At 44.2% G+C, this 15792-nt stretch overlaps 1 protein-coding gene across 2 annotated transcripts in view; it reads left to right on the top strand.

Moving 5' to 3' along the window:
* Nucleotides 1–15792, top strand: part of PRKG1 (protein kinase cGMP-dependent 1) — a 389824-nt gene that overhangs the window by 297214 nt on the left and 76818 nt on the right. For both annotated transcript variants that reach the window (XM_063164082.1, XM_063164081.1), the window contains exon 7: nucleotides 3242–3336. In XM_063164082.1, coding sequence (XP_063020152.1) covers nucleotides 3242–3336 — 95 coding nt within the window. The remainder of the gene's footprint in view (nucleotides 1–3241; nucleotides 3337–15792) is intronic.

Raw genomic sequence — 15792 nt, 5'->3', positions numbered from 1 at the left:
CTGCCAACTCATTTTCCACCATCATCTTCCACTTTCTGGGAGCCGGTTTTTATTGTAAGGCAAAAAATGGTCTTTTTCAGATCAATAAGAGTGTCTTGGAGAAGTTTTTGAAATGAAGTTAATCATAGCCTGCAGAAATCCAAGCTAGTTGGTTTGATGCCCTTTCACTTGCCTTCAATCAGAAATAATATTCCCTCTTTTCTCAGGGTATGGACAGTCATGAGCCAAGCTTCAAATTCTTTTTCTGTTGCTGTTTTTTTCATGGAGAAAAATATTGGGATGGTGCATCTCTCTTCCACATCTACATCTCCCTCCCACAATGAGTGTTTAGAGCTGTGTTCGCCACTGAGGCTTTTGCCCCACTTGGTCAGGTTGATCCCATCACTTTCCAGGGAATGGCCTGGGTGGAAGGGACCTTAAATCCCATCCAGTGCCACCCCTGCCATGGCAGGGACACCTTCCACTGTCCCAGACTGCTCCAAGCCCCAAAGTCCAGCCTGGCCTTGGGCACTGCCAGGGATCCAGGGGCAGCCACAGCTGTGCCAGGGCCTGCCCACCCTGCCAGGGAACAATTCCTAATTCCCAATATCCCATCCAGCCCTGCCCTCTGGCAGTAGAAGCCATTCCCTGTGTCCTGTCCCTCCATCCCTTGTCCCCAGCCCCTCTCCAGCTCTCCTGGAGCCCCTTTAGGCTCTGGACGGGGCTCTGAGCTCTCCCTGGTGAGCACCCCCAGCACCTCCAGCTCTTGTCCTGGCTCCAGAGGGGCTCCAGCCCTGGGAACAACTCCATGGTTCCTCTGGACTCATTCCAACATTCCCCAGTCTACAAAGAAATGTAAAAACCAAATCCCAGTTGTTGGCCTGCAGCTCTTAACCCTCCCCCAGAGGATGGACAAGACCTCCCATGGCCTTGGCCATTGCTCCGGAGCCCTGGACTCCTCCTGGAGCAGCTCCTTGGCTTTGTCCCTGGCCTCTGCTCCTTTATCTTGCTGTGACAGCTGCAGGCCAGAAAAAGGGAGCTAAAATAAAACAAGGCACTGGGACTTGCTAAAAAATTCCCAGACTCTCAGCTGGAGCCTGATGGCTTGACAGAAATTCCCACAGGGATAGTTAAATCCTGCCCAGTTTTCTCTTTCGAGCTTATTGCTTTGGAAAAGAGACACCAGTGGCTGATAGGTGGATGGAGCTGGAGAGAGTTTAATTTTAATGCCTGGCTTAGGATGGATGTAATAATTAATCCATGCTAAGCCTTGGATAGTGGCTCAGCAGTGAAACAGGGAATAAATGACAACAAAATACAGGATTTTAGAGTCAGTATGTGCTGCCTGGCACCTGCAGAAGCTGGAGCACATCACCTCCTGTGTCCTGTGGTAAAACTTGACTCGGGCAGCTCAGCAAGGCAGGAAAATGCTGGCAGCAGCTCCTGGGAGCACACCTGCAGTGTCTGCAGACAGCGTGAGCAGGATCAGGGAGAGCTCCTCAGGGAGTGTCTGCCATGCCTGTCACGTCACAGTGTCTGGAGTCACGAAGAATCATGGAATTGTGTGGATTGAAAGGACCTTAAATCCCACCCAGTGTCACCCCTGCTGTGGGCAGGGACACCTCCCACTGTCCCAGGCTGCTCCAGCCTGGCCTTGGGCACTGCCAGGGATCCAGGGGCAGCCACAGCTGCTCTGGGCACCCTGTGCCAGGGCCTGCCCACCCTGCCAGGGAACAATTCCTAATTCCCAATATCCCATCCAGCCCTGCCCTCTGGCACTGGGAAGCCATTCCCTGTGTCCTGTCCCTCTGCCCCTTGTCCCAAGTCCCTCTCCAGCTCTCTTGTACCTGGACACCTTGGAATTCTCCTCTAAGGTCTCTCTGGAGCCTTCTCTTCTCCAGGCTGAAGTGAGCAGAGATAATTTTTTTACATTTCTGAGCCCATCACTCCTCTCAGAAATACTGAGAAAACTTCTGCTCTTCCAGCCCATCCTCCATTGATTTCTGTTCTCTTCTCTTCTGTTTTCTCCCAGCCCATCCTTCATCAATAATACTTTTAGGACCAAATTCCTTTTTCTCTTCTTCCCTGTCAGCTCCACCCACCCCACTTGACCCGTCTCCTGAGCTCCTTTAGTGCATTTATTTTATCTTGTTTCCCCAAGTCCTACCAAGCAGAAATCAAAGTGATTTCCAACCATGCTGTGTGCAGGAATCTGTGGAATACTAATGGATGGAAATGGCTCGTTCCTTTCTGCTTGGGAAGTGCTGCTTGCACATCCAGAGGCAGCATGGGCCTTGCTGTGTCATTTCCCCCCCTTTTCCCTTTAAAACTCACAATGTGGCACCAATTTAATGCAGTTTCCCCACTGGAGGCTGGCTCAGAGCTTTGAACATTGTAGAAGTCGCTCTGTCCTAATCCATGAACACTCTTTGCTTGGGATCATTGGAAGTCATGGAAAAAGGGCTGAAATCTCATTGAAGTTCCCTCTGTTTATCCAGGGGTGTTCCTGGCTCATCCATCCCACATTCCCTGCCCTTCCATGAATCAGTGCAGGTGTTCAGCACCGTGTGCTACTCATTAACCTCTCGAACCCACTGGTTCTGCCATCCCTTAAAGAGCTGGGACACGGTGCAGGCCACAAATTTAATTTAACAAGGAAATTACACTGGGATATCACTGAAATCCAAAAGGATGTGCCTGACATCCCACCTTTTAGCTTTGGGAATTTCCACGTGCAAAAGCTCTGGTTGAAAAGATGGAACGATTTGATTTCTGCTCCAGCTGGAGTTGTCCCCTCCCTGAACTGGAGAGAGAGCAGAGCCACACTCCATCCTACAATGCCCCAAACTGGACACTTCAGTTGTGTCCCAGTGGCGGTGATTTGTGTTCTTCCCGTCCCTTCAGGGAGCTTGGGAATGCTGGGAACCATGTGGAGCAAAGTTCATGGAAGCTTAAGCCATAGATGATAGATACACAGCAAATTTTTGGAATTTTATTCTCCTGTGACTGTGCAGCCAACTCCATGTTTAGACTAGAAAACATTCCCAAAAATCCAAAGCTGTGTGTTTTTGTGGGAGTAGTAGGAAAAATCACCGCTCGTGTTCTTGGATGGTTGGTTGGGGAGAGTGCAGGACTCTGGGGAATTACATTGTTCCCAGAGGAGCCTTTCCTGACAGATCCAGGAGATGAAAAATTCCCCTTTGAGGTTTTAGGTGTTAATTAAAAGTTCCCTGAATCCTATGGGGTTTTGGCTTTTCCACAGGTGAATGTCACCAGGGAGGACTCTCCCAGTGAAGATCCCGTCTTCCTCCGCACTCTGGGCAAGGGGGACTGGTTTGGAGAAAAAGCCCTCCAAGGGTAAGTGCTCCTTAAGGATTAAATATTGAATTTTGATATTTTCTCCAGGATTTTTTGCAGCTTTCAGGTGGTTCTGGCTGTTTGGGAAGAGATTGGGAGTGGAGTTATTCTTTTGGAGTCACTGGATTTGTGTTAGAAGGAGGCCCCACCTCAGTGGGGAATGGGTTTGTTCTGCACTTGAGCAGCCAAATGTAGACAGTCCCTTGCTTGTGGACATCAAAAATTAGTTTATCTTTGTGTTTCCTTCCCTAAACATCCATTGGAAGCTCAAAGAGTTTGATTTTTGCAACTCTGGAGTGTTATTCCTGTATGGAAAAGGATAATTGTGGTCATCCTGATGGGGTGGATGGCTGAAAGAAGGGCAGTTTGGGGGGTTTAAATTCTGTATTTATATGGGATTTTGGAGCTGGAAATTGGATGTCAGTGAGCACTTCTGTAAAAACATTTTCCTTTGGACATGAGCTAAAAGAAGAGAAGCTGCAAATCCATATTCACGCTATAAAAATAGGCTTCATTAAGGCAGGAATCAGGGACACTCATTCATCTTCATGAATAAACATCTTTTCCTGGGGGATTTATCTGGGTGCCATAGCTCTTGGGCTTTTTTTGGGATGCTGTAGTAACACGGTCAATCCCTCCTCTACCATCCTTCTCCACTATAAAAAGTGGCAGAATATTTGAAGACTGAATTTCCTGGCACTTCTTGCCAGCCAGAGATGTATCAAGCACAAATCTCAAGTTTATGAATCTCTTCCTTAATTACAAAATATTGTGGGTATTGACCAAATATCCTGATTTTGATGCCATCCCTGCACAGCCCTGGTGACACAGAGCAACCCCATGGGCGGGAATTCCTTGGCATTTCAAATAGAGTAGTTTGAGATCAGTTAATTTGCAATATTTGGCTGCATAAATTTGAATATTCAATATAGAAATAGAAACTTAATTATTGAGAGGACGTTCTCAGCATGCAGGGAAAGCACAATCCTGCCATCCCAAGGCCAGGTTGGATGGGCCTCGGAGCAGCCTGGGACAGTGGAAAGTGTCCCTGCCATGGCAGGGATGGCACTGGATGGGCCCTTCCAACCCAAACCATTCTGTGATCTTTTGTTTTTGTTGCTAGAGAATTCCTCCAGAACCATCCCTCCAGTTTGCTGATAATCACAGGAGTCTTACAGGGAGATTTAAATGGAATAATGTGAAAATGTTGCAATGTAAACATTTGGCAGCTCAAATAAATTGCTAATTAATGAGTTTCTGTGAGGATTGTGTGAGGCATCCCTGTTTGGCCACTTGGGAAACCTTTAGGATTGCTGTAAAATACAGCTATGGCTGAGAGCTTGACATAAAATAGGTTTTTTTACTCTATTTTCTTTCTTTTTTTATCTTTGATTAATTTTTTTTAAAACTTTACCAGGGCATTAGCAATGCTTGAAATCCCAGAGTGGTTTGGGTTGGAATGGACATTACAGACTAATGGACACTTTATTAAAACCTGATATATTTTGTGTGCATAGAATAAAACAAGAGCTACAAATCATTTCTTCATTAAGATAGAAACTAATGCAGAAGAAATGCAGCCTAGCAGGAGCTGGGATAACAAATCCCTCCCAGCAATATGTCCCTGACAGAGCCATCAGGGACTGATGTGCATTATCCCATTTTCCATGCTCACAGCAGATGGCACCCATTAGTTGCCAGTATCCCATTGCACACTGGCAGAGCAAGGCATGAAATGATGATCCACATCCTCTCCCAGGCCCCTCGTACCTTCCTGGCTAATTGGAGGCAGCAGATGGATCATTTGCAGTCTAGCATGACATAATTTAGGGTGCTCCACAGTCAGGTGTTGTTTTCTTCGTTGCAGTAAAAACATTTATTATATAACAACATTTATAGAAACATAATATAAAGATTTATTATAAAGCAATAATTGTTTGTCTCAGCGTGGGAATGAAGTGTTGTGGTGTTGGGGGTCCCCAGGACGAGGTAAGAGATGAGAAATTGACTCCAAGTTTTTAGAAGGCTGATTTATTATATTATCAGAAAATGCTATACTAAAACTATACTAAAGAAAGAGAAAGGAGACATCAGGAGGCTAAACAAGAATGAATAATAAAAACTCGTGACAGACTCAGAGAGTCCGACACAGCTGGCTGTGATTGGCCAATAATTAAAAACAATTCACATGTTTGGATAAAAAATCTCCACGCCCCATTCCAGAGCAGCAAAACATGGAGAAGCTGAGGCTTCTCATCTTCCCAGGAGAAAAATCCTGGTGAAGGAATTTTTCAGAAAATATCATGGTGTGACAATACAGTTCCTTCAAATCAGCACAGGGAGAGAACTCAGTGCATCTCAGGTGCTGAACTCAGTAATAACTCAATGGGAATAACTCAGAGTGGCTCAGGTACTAAAACTGGCTGATGAATTAGGGGGTGGCTGCCTTGCTGGCCTCACACAGCTGGATCTTGCTCCAGAACATCTGGAGCACAGCACAGCCCCTTCCAGAGGGATGCTTTGGGAGCAGCCATCCATCCCATTGGATGGAAAATGTGGTTTAAGCATTCGGCAGGAGTATTGAGGCAGAAAATGATGGGGGAAGAAAAGAGGACTGAGAACAGATCTTTAGGAAAATGAGGGTTCTGAGCACCCTGGGATAGTGAAAGGTCCCTGCTCAAGGCAGGGGTGGAATGGAGTGGACTTTAAGGTCCCTTCCAACTCAAACCAGTCTGGGATTCCATAAAAGCCTCCTTCCTGCTGCATATTCCATCATATATTGCATTTACACAGGGCCAGGGGTTTGAGTGATGTGGGTTACAGCTGGTTTTGGGATTCAGGATAATTTCTGGACCTGGAGCAGTGGACAAGGGCAGGGGCTGATGTTTGGAGAGCTGGTGAGGGAGCAGGAGAGGGAGGGGTTTGATAGAAATATTCACAGTTTGGTTCATAAGGCTTTGACCAAACTGGCCAAGTCTTGAGGTCCAGCTGGGATTTTAAGGTGGGTGCTTTGCTTTTTAAAAAAAGGGGGCCTAAACACTCCTGGGCAGTGGCAAAACAGGAAGAATATGGGTGAGTAGCCCAAGCTGAAGCTGAGACAGGGCCTCCATAACATGTGTGTGTTCATTGGATATATTTATGTATAAATATAAATATGAGACTGTATCCTACTGAGAAAAGCAATGGGAATATGGATGATTTAAACCTACAGGAATAGCACAAAGTTGTAACAAACATATTTCATGTTTTAGCATGAGAACGCCAGCTGGTTTTAAGACTGTTCTATTGCACATCTAGGATGAGATTTTTAATGCTGGTTTGTTCTGAAAACTGCTGAGTTTCTTCATTTGCCCTGTGGGCTGTCCTGGAAAATAAGGAAGTTACTAGTTCTGTGGTGAAGGACTTGGGGAACACTGAGCTCTGCCTGGGCCAGCAGAATACACATTTTTTTGATTGATTCTTTGCAAAATGTGTTTGTGGTGTGTAGGGGGAAGAAGGAATTGTGATCTTTAGGTTGTGCAGAAGGTGCTTTGCCCTGGCGACCCCAGCAGTGATAACTGAGCTGTTGGGACTGATTTATATCTGTTTTTTTGTTACATTCTTGATGATCTGAAAATGAGAATGGTGGTGGCAGTTCCTCATGGGACAACACATCTGCTTCCAAGAAAATTTGTGCTATTTCCCATTTACATCTCCATCTCTGGTAGTTATTTCCCTTAAGTTACAGAAATCAGCTCTCCTCTACCTGCCCCAAATCCCTGGGGCATGATTTGTGCCCTGATAATTTCCTGGAACAGTAAAACAATATCCATGGCTATGGGTAGCAACGTCAACAGGACAATTTCTGTGCTGACCATTGCAGAACCTGATACCACATTTCCCACGTGGAATAGTGGGAGTTGCTCTGATGGATGTTGACATCAGTGACCAGAAAAGCTTGGCAATGCCCATGGGAAATATCAAATCAGGAATAATCCAACCAGGATTGCAGCTGATGATGTCAGAGCTCTGTTTATTCAGAAGTTAATGTTGGAGCTGAATTTAATGCCAAAAGCTTTTTAAAAGGCTGAGGACAAGACATCAATAGAAGTAGGACTTTGTTCCTTCTCTTATAGAGGTTTTTTTCTTGAGTCATAATCCAAAATAAATTGTTTTTTATTAAATCTCTGTTAACCCTGCAAGTGGTGCTGGGATCACCCCACTCCTGCTCCTCTGCTCCCTGCTCTAAATTCCCACTTTCCATGGACTAATCTGACCTTTCCATTGCTCCTTTTCCCAAGGAATAACTGAAAAACTCAGTGTTTCTTTAAACACTTCATAACCCAAACCTAGAAACCTTTGGGATGCCCCACCTTGCTGCCCTGCTCTCTCCTTCCTTGTCTTCTCCAGCTTTTTTCAGATTTCTTGGCTGTCCTGGAAAGGAGCCCTTTCCCTTTTTCCCTTTTTCCCCTTTTCCCCTTTCCCCCTTGTTTTCCCCTTTCCCCCTTGTTTTCCCTTTCCCCCTTGTTTTCCCTTTCCCCCTTGTTTTCCCTTTTCACCTCATTTTCCCTTTTCACCTTGTTTTCCCTTTTCTCATTTTCCCTTTTCCGTTTCCCATTGTTTTCCCCTTGTTTGTTTCCCCTTCTCCCTTTTTCCCTTTTCCCCATTTTCCTTTGTTTTTCCTTCTCCCTTTTTCCCCTTTTTCCCCATTTTCCCCATTTTCCCCATTTCCCCCTCTTCCCCCTTTCCCCCTTTTCCCCTTTCTCCCTTCCCCTTTTCCATTTTCCCTTTCCTCTCTGCAACTTTTATGGGCTGAATCCTTTTCCAATGTCCTTGAACTGAACTTCCCAGGAATAATGAGAGTTATATTCCATTTTCTTGGGACACCTTCCTTGCCATCCCAGGCTCCCACTAAAACTTTCCCATCTGCTGCCCTATGAACCTCATGGTCCTGAATTTTCCAGGGAAAAAAAGAGTGGAATGGAGAATTGGAAGTATTTGTCACTCTGGAACACAGAGGAAGGCACACAAGTGTAAATGTGGCAGGAATTTCATCTTGGGGTGTCATTTCCAGAGGTATATATACATGATTAAAAGATATATTTATCCTATAGAATAAACATAGGGAAAGAAAATTGTAATTCCTATTTCTTCAGGGAGAACCACAGCTCCTTCTGTTACAATCTATGTTGTTTTGGGAAAAGGCATCCAACCACCAAAAAGTGTTGGGAAAGGGCTTGAGAAGCAGCAAAATTCTGGTGTATGAAAGCAGAAGGAATTTGTGATGGGAAAGGGCTGGAAAAATAGGCTGTGGTGTAGAAGGACAGGGAGGGAAAATTCCCTCCTAGGGTGATTCCTCTTGACATGAAGCCTTTCCTTGGCCACAGTGCTGAGACATTCCCTGTTTCCAGTTTGGAAGAGTAGAAAAGGGAATGAAAAGCAGCCATGGGGTAGGAATGCAGTCCAGGATAATGCAGGATAAGGCAGTTTTCCAGCCAGGAACTTCATGGAGATGTAGATGTACCCATATGTAGAGGCCACCATAAAATGGAAGCAGTGCTTCAAATGTTGCTATGCAGGAGAATGAACAAAAAACACCCCAAAAGAATAATAAAGCCAACTCTGGCAAGTTGAGAAGCATTTTTGCCACCCTTGTTGCTAAATAATGGGGTTTTTTCTATAAATCCAGGATGTTTTTCCCCTATTTTCCAACCCCTGTGCTCTGTGTGTATCCCACAGACTGTGGATCCGACACGTGGCCTCCAAGGACTGCCTGGAATTTTTGTCATCCATTACCTCAGATGCTTTTTTACACTTCTTGCAAGCACTGGGTGATCTCAGAAGACCTTTCAGCCTTTATTTCCCTTTCCCTGCCAGGGAGGCGGGTGCCCTGATGGATTTAGATGCATCCCTGATGGATTTAGACCCATCACCCTGAGGCGCAGGAAGCTTTTCCAGGTGTTGGGCAAGCTGTTGGCAATTCCCTGAAACAAAACCCTCCCAAGAGGCTTTGGAGGGTGAGAGCTCCAAAGCTGGGACAGCTGCAAGTGGGGAGGCAAAGTGACACAAGGATGGTGTCACCATCTGCTCCCCTCAGGGCTGGAGCTCCTCCTGTGGCAGCTGGGCCTTGGAGCTGATTGATTTCCTGAGGACACCCCATGGCAAAAATTTCAATTTAATGGTGGAAAACGTGGCCTGGTCACAACACCCTCAACTCCAGAACAGATGGAGGAGGTTTATGATTGCAAAATTGTGGAATTTCCATCAGTCCCTTTGTGGTTTAATCCCAGTGTTACAATTGTGATGGATTTGCTTCCCTGTCTCCAAGTCAGGCCCTTCTCCCAGGTACCAAGCAACAGGAGAAAAGGAAATGGCCAGGGGAGGTTCAGGCTGAGCATCAGGAAAAATTTCTTCACCAAAAGGGTTGTAAGGCATTGGAATAGAGAGCCTAGGGAAGTGGTAGAATCCCCAAAAAGCAGAATCCTGGCATGATCTGGAAGTGTCCAAGGCTTGGAGCACCCTGGGATAGTGGAAGGTGTCCTTGCACATGTCAGAAGGTTGTAACAAAATGAGCTTTAAGATCCCAACACAAACCTTTCCAGAATTCTGTGCTGATTTCCACGATTCTGGGCCTTTTTTTGGCCAATATTTGAAGGAATGAGCTGGAAAGGACATTTCCCAGAGGGCAGAGCAAGGTGTGGTGGCTCTCACAGCATCCTGCTTGGGAGCACTGCACTGGCACTCCTGAGGAGCAGTTTATTTCTGCTTTCCAGCAGGAATGAATTGATATTATTTTCTCTTCCTGCCTAAAATCCCAGCGCTCCACAAGCTCCACAAGCATGGCATTTCCAGCACCCAGAATTAATTGCTGACCAACATCGTGAACCAGAGCTGCAGCTTTAATCATTCCTGATCCTTTCTGGATTGAATATCCTCAGGCAGTTTTTTAATCTTCCTTCTCCTCCTGCACACTTTAAAGTGTGGCACTAATTGCCACAGTAGGTTTGGGGCTTTTAATGGTGCTTTTTTGTTTTTTTTTTTTCCTTTTTGGATGAGCCATCCGCTGCTTGAGGCCATTCCTCTGAGTTCTCAGATGTGCAGTTGACTTGTTGATTTTTAGAATCTGTTGTCTGAGATTACACATGTGGCAACAAGCCAGGTGAAGCCAATTTTCCTCAGCTGCCTTTACATTTTCTGGCACATTCAGTGACTTGTGAAGATCTCTGGAAGGTGTCCCTGCCCATGGCTAGGCAGCTGGAAGTACATGAGCTGTAAAATCCCTTCCATCTCAAACCATTCTGGGATATTCTGAACTCAGCCCAACTTTTTTGTTAACAAGAACCACAGTTTTTATAGAAAAGAAAATGCTGTGTCTTAAAACTGTTGTAATATATCTCTATATAAATATAATGTACATAAAATATGATATTTATATCGAGGTTTGGAACTGGAAGTCAGCACCCTGCAGTGCAATTCTCTGTTCTGACAAACAGCTCAGTTTATAATCTCAGGATTTTTTCCTAATTTTTGTGCAGAGAGCTGGTACTACCTTAAGATGATCAAATAGATCCTCATGGAAACACTTCTGGTTCTGAAGGGATGGGGATGATCAGGAATGAAAGGCCGGTGCACAGAATTTCACCTTATTTGTTCATTTATTTTCTAAAAAAAAAAAAAAGAAAACAAATATCAAAATCATGGAGTGGCTTGAGTTGGAAGGGACCTTAAAGATTCAACATTCCACCCCAGCCATGTCAGGGACACCTTCCACTGTCCCAGGCTGCTCCAAACCCCATCCAGCCTGGGATCCAGGGATCCAAGGGCAGCCACAGCTTCTCTGGGAATTCTATTCCAGGGCTTTGTCACCCTCCCAGGGAACAATTCCCAATTCCCAATATCTCACCTTAATTTCCCCTCTGTCTGTTGGAAGCCATTCCCCCTTGTCCTGGCGCTGCATCCTTTGTCCAAAATCTCTCTCCATCTTCCCTGTTGTCCTCTTCAGGCACTGGAAGGCCACAGTGAGGTCACCCCAAAACTTCCCTTCTCTAGGCTGAACAATCCCAATTCTCTCAGCCTTTTAATGTCTGCCTTTAAAATATTTTTATCAGCCCAAAATCTCCCTCAAGGAAAAAGAGCCATTAGGAGAGAAGGTTCCTTCCAACCCAAACTTTTCTAGGAGTTTAAAAACTCAAAATCAAAAAGGGCATAAATAACATAAATTTGTGTGGGGAAGTTACACTCAGACCCAACTTGATGACTCAAATGTAGTTAGTAAATAATCAAGTAGTTTGGAGTCTTAAGGACAATTGTTGATTTAGAAAATCACAGCTTACGAATTGTTCTTGCTTTTATCCAACTGAGTCATAGCCCAGGAACTCAAATTGTTCTTGGTTTTTGGTTTTTTTTTTTTTTGTTTGTTTGTTTCTTTGTTCTTTTTTCTTTTGAAGATGTTGCCTAAAGACCAGAGACAGTATTCTTCCTGCTGAGTTAAAAAAATCAAAAATAAAAAAAAATATTTAATATTGGGCAAACAGAGTGTGCCAGATGGAAGAAGGAAGGCAGAATTCCAGGGGTCTGGGGCAAAGCAGCCCTACAGAAGGTTTGTAGTTAACCTTATATTTCCTTATGCTGCAGTGAACATCTCCAAAAGTGTTCCCAATATCTTTTTTCCTATATATTCCTTCAGAGCCTGAAAAAAAATTGCTGCACTAAAATTGCTGAATAGGAAATAAAAAATATTATTGCTAACAAAGCTGCTAGAGCACCATTCACATCAAAATAATATGGTTTTAATTTATAATTTTTTTTTTAAGTAGCACAATTTGGAGGATTTATTTTCCTGTCTGAAGTGGGATGAGTGGAATGGGTGGTGATGATGGAAGGGATTTCAGGGGTCAAATCTGGTTCTTGCTTCCTGCAAAGAGCAAAACCCTGGGATTGCACTTTGGTTTTCCCATCTGGAGGGTGTGAAACGGCTGAAGAGTAGAAAAGGGAATTAATTTCCTTTTCTAAAGGAAAAAAATTCCCTTTTCCCTCTTTTCATGTTTTTTTTCCGGGTAATTCCTGTGTTGTGCAAAAGAAAAAAGGGAAACAATTGGGGGGAAAAAATTCCTATGTGATTTTTGTCCTTGCTGTCAATAATAACCATCAACTGTTAGATCCAAATGTTTTATCCTAGAATTTCAAAACGAGGATGTTTATGTCAAAATGATGGTTTAGGACAAATGATTCTTGTGGGGGAAAAAATGCATGCTCTGAAATAAATGTATTTTTAATGAGAGGAGACAAAAATCCCTGTACAAGAGTTCCAGTGAGGAAATCTCGCATTTTCCCTGGGAAAATGCTTCCATCAAAATACTCCCCCCAGCTCTGTTCAAGTTTGTAAGCATTAAGTGGAACTGAAGAATGCAGCAGTGAATTTGAATTCTCTTAAGTTCCTTTAAAAAAAAACCACCCAAACAAGTGAAGATGCCTATGGGGGTTGCAGGAGTAGGAATTAATTCATGGGATGTAGGCAGGATAATCCATGTCAGCAAACCCTCAGAGCAGGTTGCAACAAGATGGAATTGAAGAGGGGAAAAGAACAAAAAAAAATGGGATATCAGCTTAAATGTATAGCTAAATTTACTACAGCACCTCGTGATGTGGCTCCTGTTTAAATCCCTTTTTGTACCTAGGGTGGATTTGGGTTTGTGTGTCAGGCTTTGGAGCTCCATTTAAAATTCCTGTAATTTATCAATTTTAGAAAATTGAGGGAGTCTTCTGCTCAGTAACCCAGAATTGGGATGCAGGGCCCACTCATTATGAGGCACCGTTGTAATTAAGTGTTCAGGCCTGTGCTTTTTAAATAATCAAATGTTCTCTATTACAGCCATATTAAAATAATTCCACCTCTAAAATGCAGAATAATATCAGCTCATGCCTTGCATTTTGCTTGCTGTAATTTAAACACAGAGGGACCAAAGGAAACAGCCTCAGGTTGCACCAAGGAAGATTTAGGTTGGATATCAAGGAAAATTTCTCCACCAAAATGTTGTCAAGCCCTGGGACAGGCACCCGTGGCAGTGGTGGGATCAGCATTCCTGGCGGGATTTAAAAGATATGTGGAGGTGGCACTTGGGGACATAGAGCAGTGGTGGTCTTAAATCCCATCCAGTGCCACCCCTGCCATGTCAGGGACACCTTCCACTGTCCCAGGCTGCTCCAGCCTGGCCTTGGGCACTGCCAGGGATCCAGGGGCAGCCACAGCTGTGCCAGGGCCTGCCCACCCTGCCAGGGAAGGATTTATTCCCAATATCCCATCTAAATTTCCCCTTTGTCAATGTGAACCCATTCCCCTTGTCCTGTCCCCCCATTCCTTGTCCCCAGTCTCTTTCCAGCTTCCTTGGAGCCTGTTTAGGCACTGGATGGGGCTCAAGCAGTGATACCAACCTGGGAACAATGGAATAAATCCTGATTTATTTATGTTTGCTGTTCCCTCCCTAAACACCCAGATTTTCATAGGCTGAGTACACTCCTGTCCTGTATATATTCATATTTCTTTACAGCCATCACTCTACCACTCCCTGGCTTTAAATTTAATGATTATTAACACCAGTTTTAAGTCTCAGAGCAGATCTTTTACCCATGTCCAGACTTGGCATGGAGGCTGTTTATGAGAGGGGTATCATTTAAAAGTAGTGAACTGCGTTATCACAACCCAAATTTGGGTGTTAATTTAGGTGAGGGCACAGCCTGAGCTTGGCTATTGTGAGAGGCAGCACCAGGATTGGTGTGAGGAGCTGGGGCTACCTTTGGGTTTGCCTCCCAGAAATGGGCTTTGGGGATGGTTTTGCCCTTAGGAGAGCCTGTTTCTTATTATAAAATTCATGTGGGAGAGGACCCAGGGTCCTTTTTTTTCTGCACACAGAGGGGTAGGGTTGTTTGTTTGGGTGTGCTCCCCTTAGGGCTTAATGTTAGGCAAAAAATGTGACAAAATGTCACATTGTTGGCAGTTATTCTGCCAACCTTCTCCTGGCATCCCATCCTCAACTTCCTTCTTCCTCCAGGTGGTGGAAGAGTTGTGTTGATTCTCCAGCCTCCACTCGTGGATTGCAGGGGGTTTGTTTCCTCCTTTTTGTCTTTTTTTTTTTTTTTTTTTTTTTTGTGTTTTTTTCCTCTTTTCACTGAACTTTCAGCTCATTTCCTCTCTCCTGATGTCTCACAGCTTATTTCTGGACTTGTCTCTTTCCCAACAAGAGGGTTCCCAATATAGAAAGTATTAAGATTTCCATGTGGCAAAACCCTCCAGAACTTTTCTGCCTGGACACTGTGAGGCTGCTCTGGAATTGCTGTTGTCCAGTCAGAATTGCTTTGACCCTTTTTTTTGGGCCCTGACTCCTCACCTTTCTTGCCTCAAACCCCAACTCTTCCTCTTTGCCTCCATGACCTGCCCCCATCCAACCTTTTCACTGGTGATTTTGACATCCCACACCCACTTATTGCACTCTGAAAAGTGTCTTGAGGCTTCTTCCAGAAGCTCCTGAGCCTGGCAGAATTTCCCAGTAAAGACCCACAGAGCTGCCCAGGCTTTGAGACTCCCTAGAACGTGAAGATTTGCTGTCAATAATTACATTTCCTTACATTTCCTCTATTTATTTCTTTAAATTGAGGTTTTTCATGAAGGTCTCTGCAGGCTTTTGCTGTTTGGAGCAAGGTGTCAGTGATTCTCCATGAATTTCACCACAGGTTGTCCCAAATCCAGCAGGAGGGATGGGAGTTGTTGAGCTGCATGCCTTGGATGGAACAGACATTTTCAGAGGTTTAGCTGTGTTTATATTCAATAAAAAAAGGGAAAAGTTCATTTAAAACTACTAAAGCTGTGGGCAGCCTTCATTCCAATTTAATCTTGGGTTTGTTCAGGCTGAAAAAGTGGTTTAGGGTTATGTGGCAGAACTTCTCTAACGAAGCAATTTCACTCTGGCTGCTGAAGGGGCTGGCAGAGGTTTAAATTCATCAAAATTTTTTATATTTAATTTCTTTTTCCCCCTCTCAGCCCCTGGGTTTGTAAAATCCAGTTCTTGATTCCTGAAGTCTAAGGCTGTAAATTACACATCCTTAAGGCACCTCCTAAATTTCATTATGTCCACAGTCAGGCTGTAATTAAATGGAAGGTTGGCAGTTGTGGAATTGAGAAGAAATGGGAAGGTTTTAGAGTTTTATATAGAACATGATCTTTTAAAGTTGAAAATTACTATTACAGGAGGCTACTCAGCATTTGTGCTAGGTGCTGGTTTATTTTCTCATCCCGTAGTATAATTTTGGATTTAAATATTTGGGAACTTCACCCCCAAAAAATTATGTTAAAATAGGACTTTTGCACCATTCTGGGGCAACTCTCCAAGCATCACCTATTGCACTGCTTCAAGTTTTCCTGAAATTTTCCATAATTTCCAAGCTAAATCTCTCAAATGACAACTTGGAGCTGCTTTAAAAAAA

The sequence above is a fragment of the Melospiza melodia genome, chromosome 9 (genome assembly GCF_035770615.1).
Source record: "Melospiza melodia melodia isolate bMelMel2 chromosome 9, bMelMel2.pri, whole genome shotgun sequence".
NCBI lineage: Eukaryota > Metazoa > Chordata > Aves > Passeriformes > Passerellidae > Melospiza > Melospiza melodia.
The sequence above is the reverse complement of the archived record's forward strand: the minus strand, read 5'-3'. Positions and strand labels throughout refer to the sequence as shown.